This window comes from Nerophis ophidion, linkage group LG18 (assembly GCF_033978795.1).
Source record: "Nerophis ophidion isolate RoL-2023_Sa linkage group LG18, RoL_Noph_v1.0, whole genome shotgun sequence".
In the NCBI taxonomy this organism is placed as follows: Eukaryota; Metazoa; Chordata; class Actinopteri; order Syngnathiformes; family Syngnathidae; genus Nerophis; species Nerophis ophidion.
Window position 1 is genome coordinate 25,362,244 of NC_084628.1, and position 20,670 is coordinate 25,382,913.

General features: G+C 38.8%; 1 protein-coding gene across 1 annotated transcript in view; it reads right to left on the reverse strand.

Moving 5' to 3' along the window:
* The window catches only part of LOC133537028 (protein Atg16l2), a 51,649-nt gene that overhangs the window by 15,208 nt on the left and 15,771 nt on the right, over positions 1-20,670 (reverse strand). Inside the window, exons 4-7 of the mRNA XM_061877846.1 lie at positions 16,477-16,550; positions 16,152-16,403; positions 9,071-9,148; positions 8,952-9,005 (exon numbers count right to left, since the gene is read on the reverse strand). Of these exons, the coding sequence (XP_061733830.1) occupies positions 8,952-9,005; positions 9,071-9,148; positions 16,152-16,403; positions 16,477-16,550 (458 nt within the window). The remainder of the gene's footprint in view (positions 1-8,951; positions 9,006-9,070; positions 9,149-16,151; positions 16,404-16,476; positions 16,551-20,670) is intronic.

Consider the following 20,670-nt stretch of genomic DNA (forward strand, 5'->3'; position numbering starts at 1 on the left):
TTTTGTAGAGAATAAATGATGAAAAAAAACACTTAATTGAATGGTTTAAAAGAGGAGAAAACAGGAAAAAAATGAAAATAAAATTTTGAAAAATAGTTTATCTTCAATTTCGACTCTTTAAAATTCAAAATTTAACCGAAAAAAAGAAGAGAAAAACTACCTAATTCGAATCTTTTTGAAAAAAATTAAAATAAATAATTTATGGAACATCATTAGTCTTTTTTCCCGATTAAGATTAATTTTAGAATTTTGATGACATGTTTTAAATAGGTTAAAATCCAATCTGCATTTTGTTAAAATATATAACAAATTGGACCAAGCTATATTTCTAACAAAGACAAATCCTTATTTCTTCTAGATTTTCCAGAACAAAAATTTGAAAAGAAACTCAAAAGAATTAGAAATAAGATTTAAATTTGATTCTACAGATTTTCTAGATTTTTCAGAATATTTCTTTTGAATTTTAATCATAATAAGTTTGAAGAAATATTTCCCAAATATTTTTTGTCGAAAAAACAGAAGCTAAAATGAAGAATTAAATTAAAATGTATTTATTATTCTTTACAATAAATCAATAAATTTACTTGAACATTGATTTAACTTGTCAGGAAAGAAGAGGAAGGAATTTAAAAGGTAAAAAGGTATATGTGTTTAAAAATCCTAAAATCATTTTTAAGGTTGTATTTTTTCTCTAAAATTGTTTTTCTGAAAGTTATGAGAAGCAGAGTAAAAAAATAAATGAATTTATTTAAACAAGTGAAGACCAAGTCTTTCAAATATTTTCTTGGATTTTCAAATTCCATTTGAGTTTTGTCTCTCTTAGAATTAAAAATGTCGAGCAAAGCGAGACCAGCTTGCTAGTTAATAAATACAATCTAAAAATAGAGACAGCTCATTGGTAAGTGCTGTTATTTGAGCTATTTTTAGAACAGGCCAGCGGACGACTCATCTAGTCCTTACGGGCGACCTGGTGCCCGCGGGCACCGTTTTGGTGACCCCTGTTCTAAGTAGACGCAGCATCGAGCGCTACTGCCTACTGGCACTGACGAGACGCGGGGCCACCATCTTGGAGTGGTGATCCTCTCTACTCAGTGCAATTCATTTGGCAGGAGCAATGAACTGTCAGCGCATTTCATTCATCTTATTTCACTGTATACCACTGATTTTCACGCGCTTTTTGGTCATACTTGTAGCTATGATAAAGGACACATGTTTTGGCGTGTTTTATTATTCATAATTTGCTTAACAGTAATAGAATATTCTTATATGCTATAAGTCAGTGGTTCTCAACCTTTTTTCAGTGATGTACACCTTGTACACATTTTTTTAATCAAAGTACCCCCTAATCAGAGCAAAACATTTTTGGTTGAAAAAAAGAGATAAAAACAGTAAAATACAGCAGTATGTCATCAGTTTCTGATTTATTAAATCGTATAGCAGTGCAAAATTTTGCTCATTTGTAGTGGACTTTCTTGAACTATTTAGAAAAAAATATATAGAAATAACTAAAAACTTGTTGAATTATAAATAAAGATTTCTACACATAGAAGTAATCATCAACATAAAGTGCCCTCTTTGGGGATTGTAATAGAGATCCATCTGGATTCATCAACTTCATTCTAAGCATTTCTTCACAAAAAAAGAAATCATTAACATCAATATCTATGAAAAAAAATCTAGCTGTCAACACTGAATATTGCATTGTTGAATTTCTTTTCACAGTTTATGAACTTACATTCATATTTTGTTGAAGTATTATTCAATACATATATTTATAAAGGATTTTTGCATTGTTGCTATTTTTAGAATATTAAAAAAAAAATTCACGTACTCCTTGGCATACCTTCAAGTACCCCCAGGGGTACGCGTACCCCCATTTGAGAACCAGTGCTATAAGTGACCAGACGTCCAAGATCAAAACTGGGAATATAATCCCAGAGAATGGGGGAAAAAACAGTCAGCTATTTTTAAGTTGAAGAAACAATATGATTAGGTTATATATGCATACGTATATCCTACGTATGAATACATTAGATATCTATATATCTTAGGGACCAATAGACTGTATCTCTGTTGCTGCAGCAGCAGAGACTTTATTCTGTCTTGACACTTTGTATTGATATTTTGTATTACATTCGTCCCTTAAATGATCATGTTTACAGTGATTGTTTTATATGTATTTTTTATGTATGTCGCTTTGGATAAAAGCGTCTGCCAAATACTTAAACAAACACATATATGTTGAAGAGGTTCATTTAGCCTCCTGACGTACATTTATAAATGGTTGATTTATATAGGCTAGAAAGGTAAAGTTTTGTACATGACAAGTTTTGGCTACTTTGCTTCTGCAGCCTTCATCAGAGAAATGGCTAAAATCACCCATTTCAGATCACTGCAAGAGGGAAAACCATCTAATGAACTGGGAGGCAGCCAAGGTCATTAGAATGAAAAGAAACAAATTCCATCGGTGGATCAAAGAGGCGGTTGAAATCAGGAAAGCGGGCCCCAAAGACTGTCAACAGGGATGAAGGAGCATAACAACTATCCCACACCTGGGACACAGTCCTGCAGGGCCGCCCCCGGCCGTTGGGTAGACCTCCAGACGACAGGGGGCGCCCCGCCCTACCCCTGGCACACACCAGGGGACGCTGCCATCCTGCCACTTCAGGTGGGATGGGACAATCCATATACCACGTCCATCACGCTAACATCTCGTGACACATCTGATGCAGGCTTCAGAAGCAAGGTAGCCGAAACTTGTCAGGTACAAAACATTACCTTACTACACTATATAAATCAACGACTTATAAATAAACAAATATAAACACCTGAAAGTCTTTACATCAGCTAAAACAACCCATCTGTTTCACTGGATTCAGAATAAAACCAAATTCTGTCTTACCCAACAATGTTAGTATTGTTACTTGAAGACTTATTCCTGGTTACAATTATACTGTTAAGAAAGGATTGTCTTATACTTTGCTTAAAATGAGAATGCATCATAATCAGTGGCGGCTGGTGAGATTTGTTTTTCATGTTTCATGCCTGTTATCCAAGATGTCTGCATCCTGTTGCAAGGTGGTGTTTTTAATTTTCTAACAATACTTGTTCCTTTTTAAAACGTGTATGACAGAAAACTATGTTTTAACGGTCATAATAATAATTTCCAGTTATAGTGACATGTCATTCCAACCATTGTAGAAGCATTTAAGTCTCACCTTAAAACTCATCTATATACTCTAGCCTTTAAATAGACCTCCTTTTTAGACCAGTTGATCTGCCGCTTCTTTTCTTTTTTCTCCTATGTCCCCCCCTCCCTCGTGGAGGGGGTCCGGTCCGATGACCATGGATGAAGTACTGGCTGTCCAGAGTCGGGACCCAGGATGGACCGCTCTTCGGGACCCAGGATGGACCGCTCGCCTGTGTATCGGTTGGGGACATCTCTACGCTGCTGATCCGCCTCCGCTTGAGATGGTTTCCTGTGGACGGGACTCTCGCTGCTGTCTTGGATCCGCTTTGAACTGAACTCTCACGGCTGTGTTGGAGCCACTATGGATTGAACTTTCACAGTATCATGTTAGACCCGCTCGACATCCATTGCTTTTGGTCCCCTAGAGGGGTGGGGTTGCCCACTTCTGAGGTCCTCTCCAAGGTTTCTCATAGTCAGCATTGTCACTGGCGTCCCACTGGATGTGAATTCTCCCTACCCACTGGGTGTGAGTTTTCCTTGCCCTTTTGTGGGTTCTTCCGAGGATGTCGTAGTCGTAATGATTTGTACAGTCCTTTGAGACATTTGTGATTTACGGCTATATAAATAAACATTGATTGATTGATTGTTCGGTGATTTTTTATAAATAGCTTTAGTTCCTTGTTCATTTTTTTCCCTGCTGTTTCTTTCGCTAAATTAGGGCAATGTGAATGTATATTCGCATTAAAGTATAACACTCAGGCCTTTTTCCAATAATTGTTTGCGAATGGGGGCGGCATAGCTCGGTTGGTAGAGTAACCGTGCCAGCAACTTGAGGATTCCAGGTTCGATTCCCGCTTCCGCCATCCTAGTCACTGCCATTGTGTCATTGGGCAAGACACTTTCCACACCCAGTGTCACCCACACCGGTTTAAATGTAACTTAGATATTGGGTTTCTCTATGTCATAGGTGTCAAACTCTGGCCCGCGGGCCGCCGTGTAATTTATTTGGCCCTTGAGGTAATATCAAATTAAGATTAGAGCTGGCCCGCCGGTATTATACAGCGGCGATGCCTCTGTAACACTGCATTCACCACTGATACTCTTACTTGCCAACCCTCACGATTTTCCCGGGAGACTCCCAAAGTTCAGTACCCCTCCCAAAAATATCCCGGGTCAACCATTCTTCCGAATTTCTCCCAATTTCCATCCGGAAAACAATATTGAGGGCGTGCCTTGAAGGCACTGCCTTTAGCGTCCTCTACAGCCTGTTGTCACGTGTCCGATTTTCCGCCATACAAACAACGTGCCGGCCCAGTCACATAATATATGTGGCTTTAACACACACAAGTGAATGCAGCGCATACTTGATCAACAGCCATAAGGGTCACACTGAGGGTGGGCGTATAAACAACTTTAACACTTTTACAAATATGTGCCACACGGTGAAGCCACGCCAAACAAGAATGACAAACACATTTAAGGAGAACATCAGCACCGTAGCACAACATAAACACAACAGAAGAAATACCCAGGATCCCTTGCAGCACTAACTCTTCCGGGACGCTACAATATATATACCCTCTACCACCAAACCCCGTGCCCCCCAATTTTTATTTACATTTTATGGGGAATAAGCGGTAGAAAATGGATGGATGGATGCCATTGGTATTTTTTAATCATTATTATTATAATTTGAAACTCGATTTTGCATGTGACTATAAAGTTATATAAGCCTGGCTTGTTTAATATTCAATGCAAAACTTGTTTGTGTCCCTAATAAAAGGTTAATTTATTCAATCTTGGCCCACGGCTTTTTCAGTTTTAAATTTTGGCCCACTCTGTATTTGAGTTTGACACCCCTGCTCTATGTAAAGAGCTTTGAGTCATTAGAGAAATAGCGCTATATAAATATAAATTACTTCACAATTCACTTCATGTTATGTTATTCAAGTATGACATTTTTCAAGATGGCACCAGTATGTGCTTTGGCCTGCCGTCTCTCGCTGTCAGCTCTGTTCGTTTTTGTGTTGTTTGTGTCTATTTTCGTCTCTGTCAGCTCACTGTTGGATCTTTGCCCCTCTCCCACTGATATGATCAACATCCACGTTGGTTTTTCGACATCCCAGTCAGCTTTTTCACCTGGCAGGATTCCTGCCTTCCTTTCACGCCTCGTGGCTCCTCTCCCCCGGCGGAAGCGTCTCCGGCGCCGCGGTAATTGTGGCGGCCAGCTGGTGAAAGTTAGGGCACTCCTGGCCCGGCTTCCCGTGGCTTCCCGAAGTAGGAATGGTGCGGTATTGGGTCTCCTCCTGCCCCCACACTGGCTGGATCCCAACGGTTCCTGGCTTGTTTGTATCGTTGGTTTGGAGGATGAGGCTTGCCGCCGTCACTCCTGCTGTCCCCACCCTTGGAGGCGCGGGGTGGATTCCTGTCACCTGCGGGCTGTGTGTCGGGCCCCACCTGGATTAGCTGCGCCCTTGGACGTGCTGGCCCCCGCCAGGTTCGGTCTTGTGAACGCAAGATCTTTGACAAACAAATCGTTTATCCTGAAGGATTTCTTCACTTCCCGCGGACTTGACTTCCTCTGTGTGACGGAAACATAGCTGAGAGCCGGTGAGTGCGCCCATCTTAATGAAATTCTGCCTCCGGAGTGTTCCTACTTTAATTCTCCGCAGTCGTCTGGCTGAAAAGGAGGAGGATTAGCAGTCGTCTTTAAAAATGACTTTAAATGCCGTCAGATCCACCTGCAATCTTCTTTTTCGGGCTTCAAACTGTGTATGTTTGAACTGGGTCTTTCTGATGTCGTCCTGTGTGGCGTCGTCTATCGACCACCCAAGTACCACAAAAACTTTATAACTGACTTTTCTGAATTTCTGGCAGAAATCCTGCCCAAATATGATCGTGTTCTTATTGTGGGTGAGTTTAATATTCACACCTGCTGTCCAGGCGAGTCGCTTCCTGAATGTAATTGACTCATTTAACTTTGTACAGTCTGTGTGTGGTTCCACACATGAACGCGGGCATACACTGGATTTAGTGCTCTCGTATGGTTTGTGTGTTTTTAATTTGGACATTTGCGACGCTGTGTTCTCTGATCATATGCCGATCCTATTTGATATTCCCACTCAGTGTCCGGTTAAATTGTGCGCTCCACCTAAACGCTCTCGCATGTTTAATTCTTCCTCTCCTGCTCTGTTCTCCTCCATTTTTTTGACTCTTTGTGATAATTCTGCAGCCTCTGTATGTCTGAATACTGAAGAGTTGGTTTCTGGGTTCAATTCTATTTGTTTACAAACACTGGACACGATCGCTCCTTTCAAGTACCGCAGCTCTAAAGCCACGCCTCAGCCCAGGTTGAATGACGTCACTCGTGCAGCTAGGCGTAAGTGTCAGATAGCAGAGAGAAAGTGGAAAAAAGACAGGCTGCATGTGTCCTTTGCCATTTTTAAAGAAAGCCTGCTTTCCTTTCAGATGACTGTAAAAGCAGAGATGAATATCTATCTATCTCAGAATTTATCTTCTAACTGTAACAACCCCAGACTTCTGTTCAAAACTATTAACACTGTCATTGATGCTCCCAAATCTGTTAGTTTTGATGCTTCTTTTGAATTCTGTGAAAACTGTCTCCATTTTTTTCACTGACAAAATTGTGTCACTAGAGCCAGTTTATCCCAGCCTTCATATGACCCTTCTGTTACTCTGCATTTCTCTTCTGTTTTCCATCAGTTTTCTTTTTTAAATGACACAGTTAGTCATATGAAGCCCTCTGGTTCTCCTGCAGATGCCCTCCCACCTCGCCTGTTTAAGGAGGTACTTATTACTATTGGATCAAGTGTCCTTAACATTATCAATAGTAGAATCTCTTCTGGAATAGTTCCAGTAGAGTTTAAACATGCAGTGGTACGACCTCTACTTAAAAACCAAGCTTTGACCCCTCTCTAACTTTAGACCTCTCTCTAATCTTCCATACATTTCCAAAATATTAGAGAAGGTTGTCTACAGTCAGTTGTTGCCCTTCTTAGAGGATAATGGTATCACTGAGCTGTTCCAGTCCGGTTTTAAAGCCCTCCACAGCACAGAGTCAGCGCTTCTAAAAGTTTTTAACGAGATCCTCCTGTCAACTGATTCTGGTAAATATGTTGTCCTGGTGCTTTTAGAAATGTCTGCTGCGTTCGACACTCGTCTTGAGAACTGTGTGGGTATTAAGGGCGCCACCCTTCAGCTGGTTCCGGTCGTACCTAACCGACAGGAGTTTCTGTGTAAAAATAGACAGTTTTATGTCTTCCACAGCTCCTTTACCACATGGGGTCCCCCAGGGCTTTATCCTTGCCCCCATCTTATTCGCGCTTTACCTTCTCCCCCTTGGTTCTATTTTTAGGAAGTACGGTATTGCATTTCATTTTTATGCCGATGATTGCCAGATCTATTTTCCCATGGCACAAAATAACACAGTTCAACGTCTCATTGACTGCCTGCACGACATCTAAGCCTGGCTTTCAGCTAACTTCCTGAGCCTAAATGAAGACAAAACAGAAGTTATGTTGTTCGGTCCAAGTCGCTCTCCCTCCCCCAAGGTTGACCTCGGCATTCTGACCCCGTATCTCAGCGACTGTGTCACAAACAAGGGGGTAAAGTTCGACTCAGATTTTAAATTCGAAAAACAAATCAGCAGCGTCGTTCAAAAAAGCTTTTATCAATTACGGCAAATAGCGAAAGTGAAACCGCTTCTGTCATGACATGATCTCGAGAAATGAATCCACGCCTTTATCTCAAATGGTTCAGACTACTGCAATGCCCTGTATGTAGGCATTAGCCAGGCCTCCCTTGCCCGCCTGCAGCTCGTGCAGAACTCTGCTGCTCGTCTGCTAACACAGCCCCGCAGACGTGAGCACATCACCCCTATATTAGCGTCCCTTCACTGGCTCCCTGTGCATTACCGAATTCAAATATTTTGTTACTTGACTCATGCTAACAGTTAGCATGACAACAGTTAGCATGAGTCAAGTAACAAAATATTTGACTTTGGTGGGTGAGTCCTGACATTCAAAATAAGTTCAATAAGCGATGACACACATGTTCATTAATTAGCCATTAACTCGGTAAATTAAGAAATAATACATTGAATCTTGAAATAATAAACTAAATCATGAACTTAATAATCATATGATTAAATAATTAATTCCATGAATAAATCATTAAATATACATTTACATTGAAAAAACTAATGATGTAAATAATTTCAATTATACTTACGGACACATTTATCATTACACTTTTTTTTTTGTTTTTTTTTAAATAAATATGGCATTAATCATGTATACATGCAGGTTAATAATGCAATTTATTTTTACCACACGTCGCCAATTTGACTTCGAAATATGCCCAAACGGGACTTTAGATAATACTGTTACCAAGTTTTGAATAAATAAATGACATGTATTAAATAAAACATTTAAATATTTTCCTGTATGACAATAACATTGCATTTGTGTCCAAACATTGGGCAATTTTTTAGTTGAATTCAAATTATGCAGGCTAGTATTAACCTGTGATTTATTGCGATTAATCCAAATTCAAAAATGTAATTAAAAACGGCACTCATTTTATTTTTTTACTTTTATCTAATTTGATGCTCCATAGTTTGGTTGAGTTTAGGATGAAGGAATGTGTGTGTTACAAGTTATTCATACCCAATAATAAATCAACAAATCGACCACTCTCTCGTTAAAAACCCAAGCCCTTTCAAAATAAAGCGAGCACTCACTCAAAGAGCTCTTTGATGGTGGTCAGAATACTCGGCGAAGATTCCGAAGCTGACCTGCAACAGGAAACGGCAGCTGAATCGTGACGTCGGCTTGAGGGAAGGTAAGGGAGGGATCTCACCTCAAGAGGCGACCGTGACTTTTTTCTGGCGAGCTCTCTTTGAAGGACAAGCGCCTCAGGTTGGCAAGGCTGATGGAGCTGGAAAACAACAAACGTTTGCAACAACTTGGAGAGCGCAACTCAAAGTCCTCAGTGAGTTTTGTCCCTCAGGGGAAATGTACATACACAATATAATACATGATATCGTTTTTTTTCATAGTATCCACATTTTTAACTGTACATCATTTGGCTTCTGCTTTGGATATTTTTTAATTATATTATTGTATCTGTTTTTATTCTTACTTTATTATTCGGCTTCATTAAGACGTCTATTTGTTGTTTAACTTCACATGTTTTGTTGCTAAATGTGTCACACCAGTGACATGAGATCAGGGGAGAAAATTTTATATTTAACTAGGCGTGTCTTGATACAACTTTGTACCTCCTGATAACGTTATTTGAGCCTTAAAGGGGAACTGCTCTTTTTTTAATGTTGCCTGCTGTTCACAATCCTTATGAGACAAAAGACCGAGGTTTTTGCATTTTAACATATAAAATTTGGCTCGTTCTAGGTGGCTAGCAATGCAGCTAATGTTAGCAATCAATTCCACCTCTAAATCACTTAAAAAATGCATTTAAAAAGCGTTAATAATACTTCATTTACGTTTTGTAACCTGTATAGTAACCAGGCTGTAGTAACATTGTTATTGTAAGAGCAAACATTGAGGAACTATGTTTCTAGCGTACCAACACATCAGCGTGCTACGGTATTAGCCGTACAAAATGCTAACCAAGCCAAGAGATAAGCTAGCTTCTAGGTCAGCACAAAATGCGTTTGAGTTTGTAATGCACAACACTGTGATAGGACAGCAATCTGTACTGAGTGAAAAACATGAACAATCATATTACAGTATCTGTAAAGTATTATTTCATGTTTTGTTTGTACACAGCTAGCCAGTGTATGTACTGTAGGTGTAGTAACACGCATGACGTGCTGCAAGTATCATGATCAATATAAACTCACTCGATGGACCATTGTTTGTCTGGTCTAGTTGGCAAAGGACATTTTTCCCAGTTTATTTGGGTAAGCACTCCATTTATGTCAAAATAGCATGGCTTCAAATTCCGCATTTTGCAGCTTCGAATCAATTTTCATTTGTCACTCTTACTTTTTGCATGCTTTTAGAAGCAGTAGTTCCTTGTCCAGATATTCAGATAAAAATGATAAGGTTGTGAATCCTCATTTGTCCAATTGTCTGTTACCAAGTCTACCATGATTAGAAGACACACGCCTTTGTTTCCGGAAGTCGAAACACATTTGTCACCAGAAGCCGGAAGTACGCTGCTATGGAAACTAAAAAAAAACACAAAGGAATTAATTCCAGAAATGACTTAAATGATCAAAATACGGTAGATATTGTAAATATCACATATTGTTATGAAGGTGTCTGTTACTACATTATATACAGTATACTTGCAGTGTGTATATTTTACATATTACATATTGTTATGAAGGTGTCTGTTACTACATTATATATATACTTGCAGTGTGTGTATATATATATATATATATATATATATATATATATAATATATATATATATATATATCTTGATTGGATTATCCAGAGAATAGTGCTCGATACCGTGGTAGAGCGCAATATATATATATGTATATATATATATATATATATTTAGGTGTGGGAAAAATCACAAGACTACTTCATCTCTACAGACCTGTTTCATGAGGGATTCCCTCAATCATCAGGAGATTTGAGGGAACCCCTCATGAAACAGTTCTGTAGAGATGAAGTAGTCTTGTGATTTTTCCCACACCTACATATTGCGCTCTACCACGGTATCGAGCACTATTCGCTGGATAATCCAATCAAGAGATATATATATATATATATATATAAATGATAAATGGGTTGCACTTGTATAGCGCTTTTCTACCTTCAAGGTACTCAAAGCGCTTTGACACTACTTCCACCTTTATATATATATATATATATATATATATATATATATATATATATATATATATATATATATATATATATATATATATATATATATATATATATGGGGCGGTATAGCTCGGTTGGTAGAGTGGCCGTGCCAGCAACTTGAGGGTTGCAGGTTCGATTCCCGCTTCCGCCATCCTAGTCACGGCTGTTGTGTCCTTGGGCAAGACACTTTACCCACCTGCTCCCAGTGCCACCCACACTGGTTTAAATGTAACTTAGATATTGGGTTTCACTATGTAAAGCGCTTTGAGTCACTAGAGAAAAGCGCTATATAAATATAATTCACACACATATATATACGTATATATATATACGTATATATATACACGTGTATATATATATACACACATATACATACACACATATATATATATATATATTCACACATATATACGTGTGTATATATATATATATATATATATATATATATATATATATATATATATATATATATATATATATATACACTTGCAGTGTGTATATTGTACATACTACATATTGTTATGAAGGTGTCTGTAACTACATTAAATATATATGCAGTGTGTACATAAAACGTTGGAGGGTTTTGAAGTTGTTTTAGAGGTGGCTACTATTAGCCACATCTTCCAAGTATTTATTTTATCATTTTTAAACCCCCCCTCCATTCCTGCCCAAAAAAAGACGTGTGTTTTTGTCTCTCATAATGATTGTGAACAATAGGCAAATTTTCAAAAAAAGTGCACTTCCTCTTTAAGTATTGGCCGGTACCAATCCGATACAATATCAGCGGTGTTTGATGTTAGAAAAGGTTTGATCATGTGAAATGAGTCAAAGAGAGAACAATGGTAGGTATCACATCTGAAAAGTAATAATGCTGTTTTTAGGTTGAAGTGGAGTGGTAATTGTTTTTGTATTCATGAAGATAAGCTCGTGACCCAGTAAGTGGAATGATGCGGACACGTTTGTTACTAGAGACTTTCTAACACGCTTCTGCCTTGGAGACTTTGTAAGTAATATGAAAAGATAATCATTGACGATAACAAAAAATAAATATATTTTCCGCAGGATTGGAATCATTTGAAAAGTTTTAGGTACAAATGACGGAATTTGCAGACATTGCACAGTACTGTGCTGTACTTGTCCCTATGGTAATGATGTGTGGATCGATACCGCCAATACCAGATCTTTGTGCTCTAATATTGATCCTCAAATCCAAATATTAATACTTTAGATACTTTAATTAATAGAGGGTTTTTTTTATCCCAAAAATGCTAAAGACAAATATTGTCAGCCATGTGTTATTCATTATTAGTTCGAACATTTACATACCATTTATTTTGCTCTTTTGTATCATTTTTATTATTGTTTGTTCCTATGTAAGAATAGAATAACAATAATAACTCAACAAAAAATCTGCCTGTACGAATATATTAATGTTCAGTGACACATTTAATAGTGTTATCATAGTTGTTGTCATTTTTTAAATAAATCATAAATTTCTATTATTTTATGTATTCAATCAACCAACCCACTAAATTATCTTTCTATTTTAAGTATATTTTTTTTATTTTGAGCGCTTCTAATAATTGAGATTAGGGGTGTCTAAACTTTTTCCACCATGGGCCGTATACTAAAAAGTCAAGTATTCTGGGGACCATTGTGATATTTTTTATTGTAAAAAACCAAAATGCTAAAACCAGATATTCTATACATCAAAATACAAAAATGTGTGTTATAAGTCAGGTTTTTTTTTTAACCTTTTTGACCTCGGGGCCCAACTTTTCCACGACAGAGGGCCCCGGGACCCACTCAAATATTAACACTAGTTAATATCATCTTACTCTTGATTTTAATCCATCCATCCATCCATCCATCCATCCATCCATCCATCCATCCATCCATCCATCCATCCATCCATCCATTTTCTACCGATTGTCCCTTTTGGGGTCACGGGGGGTACTGGAGCCTATCTCAGCTGCATTCGGGCGGAAGGCGGGGTACACCCTGGACAAGTCGCCACCTCATCACAGGGCCAACACAGATAGACAGATGACATTTAAAATACATTTTCACTGTTATGCAGATGACACCCAGCTCCACAATTCAACCAAACCAACTGCTTCTCTTCCTCCTTCTACCCTTACAGACTGCCTCAGTGAACTCAAGCAGTGGTTCTCATCCAATTTCCTTCAACTCAATAGCAATAAAACCGAAATCTTACTTGTCGGTACAAAAACCATTCTCGCCAAAACCAACAGCTTGTCCGTTACTCTCGGCAATTCCTCAGTCTCACCCTCCTCCCAAGTCAAGAGTCTGGGTGTCATGCTCGACAGCACTCTCCTTTCAAGCCCACATAAACATCATTACCCGGTCTGCTTACTTTCATATACGGAACATTAATCGACTTCGCCCATCCATTACCCAACACACTGCTGCCATACTAGTCCATAGCCTGGTCACCTCTCGTCTGGACTATTGCAACTCTCTCCTGTTTGGTCACCCTCACAAGTCACTACACAAACTTCAGCTTCTCCAGAACTCTGCAGCCCGAATAATCACCAGAACTCCTTCAATCCAGCACATTACCCCTGTTCTGCAGCAACCCCACTGGCTACCCATCAGACATTGTATCCACTTTAAAATAGTTCTCCTCACTTTTAAAGCCATCCATAACCTCTCTCACCTGATCCATGTCGGAACGCCCTCACGTTCTCCAAGATCTTCTTCATCCATCCATCTCACTGTACACTTATTTAAACTGTCCACCGTGGGTGCCCGAGCTTTCAGTCGCTCTGCCCCACATCTTTCGAACTATTTACCACCAGACTTTCGTAACTTAGACTCAATATCCCTCTTCAAATCAAGACTCAAAACACACCTATTCCTGACTGCTTATTCATTGTAATCATCTTATCTTATCTATCTTTGTTGTTGTTGTCGTTTTTATCCATTTGATTTTATTGTTTTTGTACGGTGTCTTTGAATGCCCAGAAAGGCACCTTATAAGTAAAATGTATTGTTATTATTATTATTAACATTCACACTCACATTCACACACTAGGGCCAATTTAGTGTTGCTAATCAACTTATCCCCAGGTGGGAGGAAGCCGGAGTACCCGGAAGGAACTCACGCAGTCTCGAGGAGAACATGCAGACTCCACACAGAAAGATCCGGAGCCCGGGATTGAACCCGGCACTACTCAGGACTTTCGTATTGTGAGGCAATTGCACAAACCCCTGTGACACCGTGCTGCCAAATTTTAATCATATTCAATAATTGTATCTAACCCACTTACAGTTTACCACCTTGCCAAATGATATGAAAATGTGTGTTAATCAAAAAGATTATTTTTTTTAACAAATAGAAAAACAGCTTTACCACTTTTGTCCTAATTTTTGCGCTTGAAAAACTCTGACTTTAGTTCCAGCATTCTTCTGTTTGTTTGATATCGTCATTACTGACACAAGTGGTGGGAAAGTCTATTACAACCGAGTACCAAAGCGGCCCATACAGACCACAACTGAGAAGCAGATGTTTTTGGCGGCCATGACCCAAAGTAACACTGTTAAAGGTGACGCAAGGTGACGCGGTATTAGGGCTCGGCGATATGGACCTTTTCTTAATATCGCAATATTTTTTAGACCATGTCACTATACATGATATATATCTCGATATTTTTTCTTTGCCTTGAATGAACACTTGATACATACAATAACAGCAGTATGATGATTGTATGTGTCTACATTAAAAAATTGTTGCTCATACTGCATTCATATATGCTCATTTTAAACTTTCATGCAGAAAAGGAAATCACAACTAAAAAAATCACTATAGTGATCCTGATGGTGTGGGCGTGTGGCACCGAATGGAGATGTTAACTTGCGGAGTAAGCAGTCTTCTTTCTCTAGCGGGTGACTTTTCAAATGATGCTACATATTAGCAGTAATGCTACTTTTTATAGCAAAGCTTTTGCCCCACACTTGACAAATTACGGTTGTCTGTTCGACATATTCCCACCTGAAGCCAAACCACCGCCAGACATTGGACCCCATGCTGGTTTTTGGGGAATTAATTCTTCCTTCATTTGTTACCAGATTCGCACTTTTTCTCCCTCGTATTACCACTCGCACGGCTCCGCTAGCATCACAGCTAACGTTACCCATTCTGCTACCTCTCTGCTCCGCAAGGGCGTATACGTATGTGACGTATGATGTGACAGTATGTGACGTTTGTAAATAGGTGCACTTGCTGTCTGTGAGAAGGACAGACAAGAAAGAGCGAGGAGAGCCTAAAGTGTAATGCCCGCAGTCAAAAGCAACTGCGTGAGACCGTATACTCGATTATCACGATATAGTCATTTTTTATATCGCACATAGACAAACCCGCGATATATCGAGTATATCTATATATCGCCCAGCCCTACGCGGTATATTTATTAATTATTAGTGTAAAAAATCTATTTTTTCTCATTACAATCTGATTGTTTGCTCTTTTTACATTTTTACTCTTGTTTTTTAGCTGGATATGGTATTCTTTGACAAGACACAACGTTTAACATTTTTGCATTTTGGGACCTTAAGCTGCTTTGAAATGGCTCCAAGTGACTTTCCTGACTTGTTCAAGTCAATGGTTCGTTTTTTCCGATCCGTGCTGAGTTCCTTTGACTTTCCCATTGTCGCATTTGTAACCGGGTCTAATGACTGCATCACATGAGCCCTATTTAAATGGGCTCAGAGAAGTCAACAGGTGTCGTCAATCATAATCACTCACATGACGTTAATAGGCCATGCCATGAAGCTCATTTTATCTGATTGTAACTTTTCTACATCACCAAAATTGATAATGTACTTTGCTGTATGTATACTTTTGACCCAGCAGATCTGGTCACATTTTCAGTAGACCCATTATAAATTCATTAAAGAACCAAACTTAATGACCAAAACTGTCTATATATATTTTGTTTTACTCTTTGTCTCCTATATGTATATTTCCCCAAAGTATCAGATTGTTATCGCCGATACCAGCCTGAATTTAAATTGGTGCCGGATTGGACCGCTATCCCAGCCTGACAGGTACAAGGGTGACTCACGCACCTGGAGCGCCTCTCATTGCGGGTGTTCATGCGGGCGGCGGCCTGCTGTTTGGGGTGGATCATGTCCTCCAGCAGGCGACTTCCTCGCACCTTCTCCTCCCGAAGTTGTGACTCCGCCCACCTCTGTTGCTCCATCAGGCCGTCATACTTCTTTTTTAAAAGTCGGTTCTCTTCTTCGACCCGCTCCACTCGTGTCCGCAGCTGATAGCTGACGTCAAGCGTGTCCTTTAGCCAACGCTCCTCCTGCAGAAGCCTGAGCACAAACAATCACGCTGGCACCAGGAGGCGTCCTTCTTGGAGTCCGCAGGTGTGTGCGCCACACCCACCTCTCCTGTTGATCCTCCAAAATGTTCTCTTTGATTTTCATCTGCTTCTGTAGTTCCACCACTTGATAAGCTAACTGCAACACAAACACATATCAATGTTCTCTTAGCAACATACCTGTCAATATTTTCTTTTCAAAATATGATACATTTCCCAAGAAAATAGAAAATTCCATGTGTTAATATTGCTTAACCACAGTGTCTGCCATCATTATCTTTAATGTTATATTTTATGTATACAGTATATATATATATACACACACACACAAATATATATACATATATATATACATATATATATATATATATATATATATAAATATATATATATATACAAACCCCGTTTCCATATGAGTTGGGAAATTGTGTTAGATGTAAATATAAACGGAATACAATGATTTGCAAAATATTTTCAACCCATATTCAGTTGAATATGCTACAAAGACAACATATTTGATGTTCAAACTGATAAACATTTTTTTTTTTTGCAAATAATCATCAACTTTAGAATTTGATGCCAGCAACACGTGACAAAGAAGTTGGGAAAGGTGGCAATAAATACTGATAAAGTTGAGGAATGCTCATCAAACACTTATTTGGAACATCCCACAGGTGTGCAGGCAAATCGGGAACAGGTGGGTGCCATGATTGGGTATAAAAACAACTTCCCCAAAAATGCTCAGTCTTTCACAAGAAAGGATGGGGCGAGGTACACCCCTTTGTCCACAACTGCGTGAGCAAATAGTCAAACAGTTTAAGAACAACGTTTCTCAATGTACAATGCAAGAAAATTAGGGATTTCAACAAAGAAGTTGGGAAAGGTGGCAATAAATACTGATAAAGTTGATGATAGCGGATAATAGCCGGCCGGAAAAGTACCGGGATAGCAAGCGCAAAAAAGTGATGGCTCCTGGAGTGTTATCCGGCGTTATATAGAAATATATGTAGTGTTCATTGTGTGAGGCAATGCAAATTAAACAATCAAAAAACAAATAACGATTTCAATTGGTCCAGGTTATCGGGGACTGTTATTACTGACAGACAGGTGTCGCGGTGTGACTGCAGCCGGGAACGTAAGAAAACCCTAGTCTCCATGGCAACGTCTCTGTTAATTTCACTCATTTGCCGCTTTTCCACTAACACAGGGGTAGGCAACCCAGAACGTTGAAAGAGCCATTTTGGACCCAAACAACACAGCGCTGTCAAGTGCCATTCATATAAAACTTGCGGGCCGCACTAATATTAAACTTTCATATTAAGGTGGGGGCCGCAAAATAACGTCTCGCGGGCCGCAATTGGCCCGCGTGCCGCGTGTCTGAGACCCTTAGTTTAGAGGGTTAGGGTTATAATAAGTCCATGCCGAATAAGGCATTAATAAGTACTTAATAATGACTAGTCAAGGGCCAATGTGTTACTAATTTGGTTGTTATTAAGCAACTCATTAATGGTGAATATGTTCCAAATACTAAAGTGTTACCATGTTGTATTATTGGTGCACAAAATGAACCGTGCATGAACATCACCTTGTTCAAACAACACAACCAAACACTCCCAACAAATTACACACCTGCAAATCAGTCTGACTTCTGTTGTTGCCATATCTGTAATACGCCAATAAGGAGAAGTTTTTATTTACACGAGGAGTTGGGTGTGTTTTGACATCCATCCGCCGAACCCCTAGGGTTCGATCGAACCCAGGTTAAGAACCACTGTCCTAGAGGGACTGAATAAGACATTATTTATCACATATTATTTATCACATCCCCTAATTTGTTGATGTTCGCAGAGAGCAGGACAAAGTGTGCCGACACATCAGCACAAACACGTCGCATGTTGAGGTTCGGAAGGTCGCTATCAGACAGTGGTCAGCTGGATATCTGTTGGACATTGGACAGTGGGAGGACATCTTTAGTACCTCTTTTAAGGTTAGAGACACATAAAGTTGGGACTACTTTATCAACTGGACATTAACACATTTAAACTAAACTGTAAAGAAAAGAACATTAAATCTGTTTTATTAAATGAGGAGACTGTGGGATTAGTCGTGATTAATCACACTATAGTTAAAGTTAAACACTAGGACTGATATAAAAATATTTTATCACCCCTTTGCATGTAGAATCAACCAGGCTAACCACTACACATGTTTTTGTAGAAATTGGAGATTTGATTACATATATTGTAGTGATGGGAGTATTGTGAATGGATCTGAGCTGTGATTCTGGGATTGCTCTGTAGGGGGCAATGCTGTTTGCAATGTATATTAGCTAACTAGACAATCAGATGGACAGTGGCTATACAGTATTATACAAGTCTAAAATTAGTCTAGCTTCAAATAACAATATTCAAATACTAACATTGTTGGGTAAAATAGATATTGGTTGTATTCTGAATCCAGTGAAACAGATTGGTGGTATTAGCTGATATAATTTATTTCAGGTTTATGTTTAAGTATTTGGCAGACTCTTTTATCCAAAGCGACTTAGATAAAAAATACATATGAAACAATCACTGTAAACATGATCATTTAAGGGAAGAATGTAATACAAAATATCAATACAAAGTGTCAAGACAGAATAAATTCTCTGGTGCTGCAGCAACAGAGATACAGTCTATGGGTCCGTAAGATATATAGATATCTAATGTATTCATACATAGTTTATATAGGATATACATATGTATATATAACCTAATCATATTGTTTCTTCAATTTAAAAATAGCTGACCGTTTTTTCCCCCCTTCTCTGGGATTATATTCCCAGTTTTGATCTCAGAATTCTGGTCACTTATAGCATATAAGAATATTCTATTATTGTTAAGCAAACTATGAATAATAAAACCCGCCGAAACATGTGTCCTTTATCATAGAAGTAAGATTAATTAAATGCGCTGACAGTTCATTGCTCCTGCTAAATGAATTGCACTGAGTGGAAAAGGATCACCACTCCAAGATGGCGGCCTCGCGTCTCGTCAGCGCCAGTAGGCAATAGCGGTCAATGCTGCGTCTACTTATAAGATGTCTATGGCTCCTGCGGTGGGGTGAGCAGAAAGGTGTTCAGCAGGTAAGCATCAAGCAGCGGACTCTCCGAAATTATAATAAACACCTCCCAGTTAACTACATCACTATGAGCCTGTTGAGGTTCTATAAACATAAGCGGCAGCTCAGCTCGCTCCCAGTCCTTAAGGTGAAGGCTAATTAGCTTTTAGCGTAATGTTAGCTCATTTTGCGGTGTGTGTGTGCGTGCGTGCGTGTGTGTTACGGACAGCAAAGCCCTGTCTGTCTGAGAGAAAGACAAGTATTATTGACCTACAGTTAACGACTAAGTTATTTCACTTGACCATTTTCTGGGTTGAGGGACCAAAAAAGGACATTATGTTAAATAAAGAGTTTCCTGAAGCTGTCTCTGATAGTTGATATAATAATGTAACTGCATAATAAAGCTTACATGAACCCCATGGTGTTCAGGAATGAATAGTATCTCCTATTGCTAATGTCCTATTTTTTCAGCTATAGTTACATTAATCATTAGTAATGTAGCAGCCTAGTTTTGAAAGGCAGGTTTCCTGCTGTCACATGTTGATAAAAATATAACATTTACATAATAAAAATCAACTACAGGCTTCCCAAATTCTGTAATAAATTAAGCATGATGAGTTGAACATATGTCAGCATGTGGCACCACTTTTAACTCTTTTTTTCAAACGCTTATTGCAAACGCTTACTTATAGTAAGTTATTTATTTGACTAAGCAAGTCATTATTTTGTCACTATTTTTACTTAGTAAGTAATTATTTTGTCATTATTTTGACTTAGTCAATTACTAAATCAAAATAATGACTTACTAAGTCATAGTAATGATATACTGAGTATCTCATGAAACTAGGACTGTTTTGTTTTTACTTAACGAAAAAATATCGATATATATATATCGCCATTGAGCAAATGGAGCGGAAAACACAGTCAAAAATTGTAGGCTTCTTCATGCGACGAAGACGGCCTACTTCACAGCAGTCTGTAGTCTATCGCCCCCCAGGCTGTGGGAGCAGCGACAAAGTGGAGACGTGATAGCGACAGGCCGAGGTACACCGATCCTTACACCCACCAAACTACTTCCCCTGTCCGTCCGCCGGAGAGACACCACCTTAACTAACACATTTTCTGGGGGAAACACTGGAAATGTATATATATATATATAC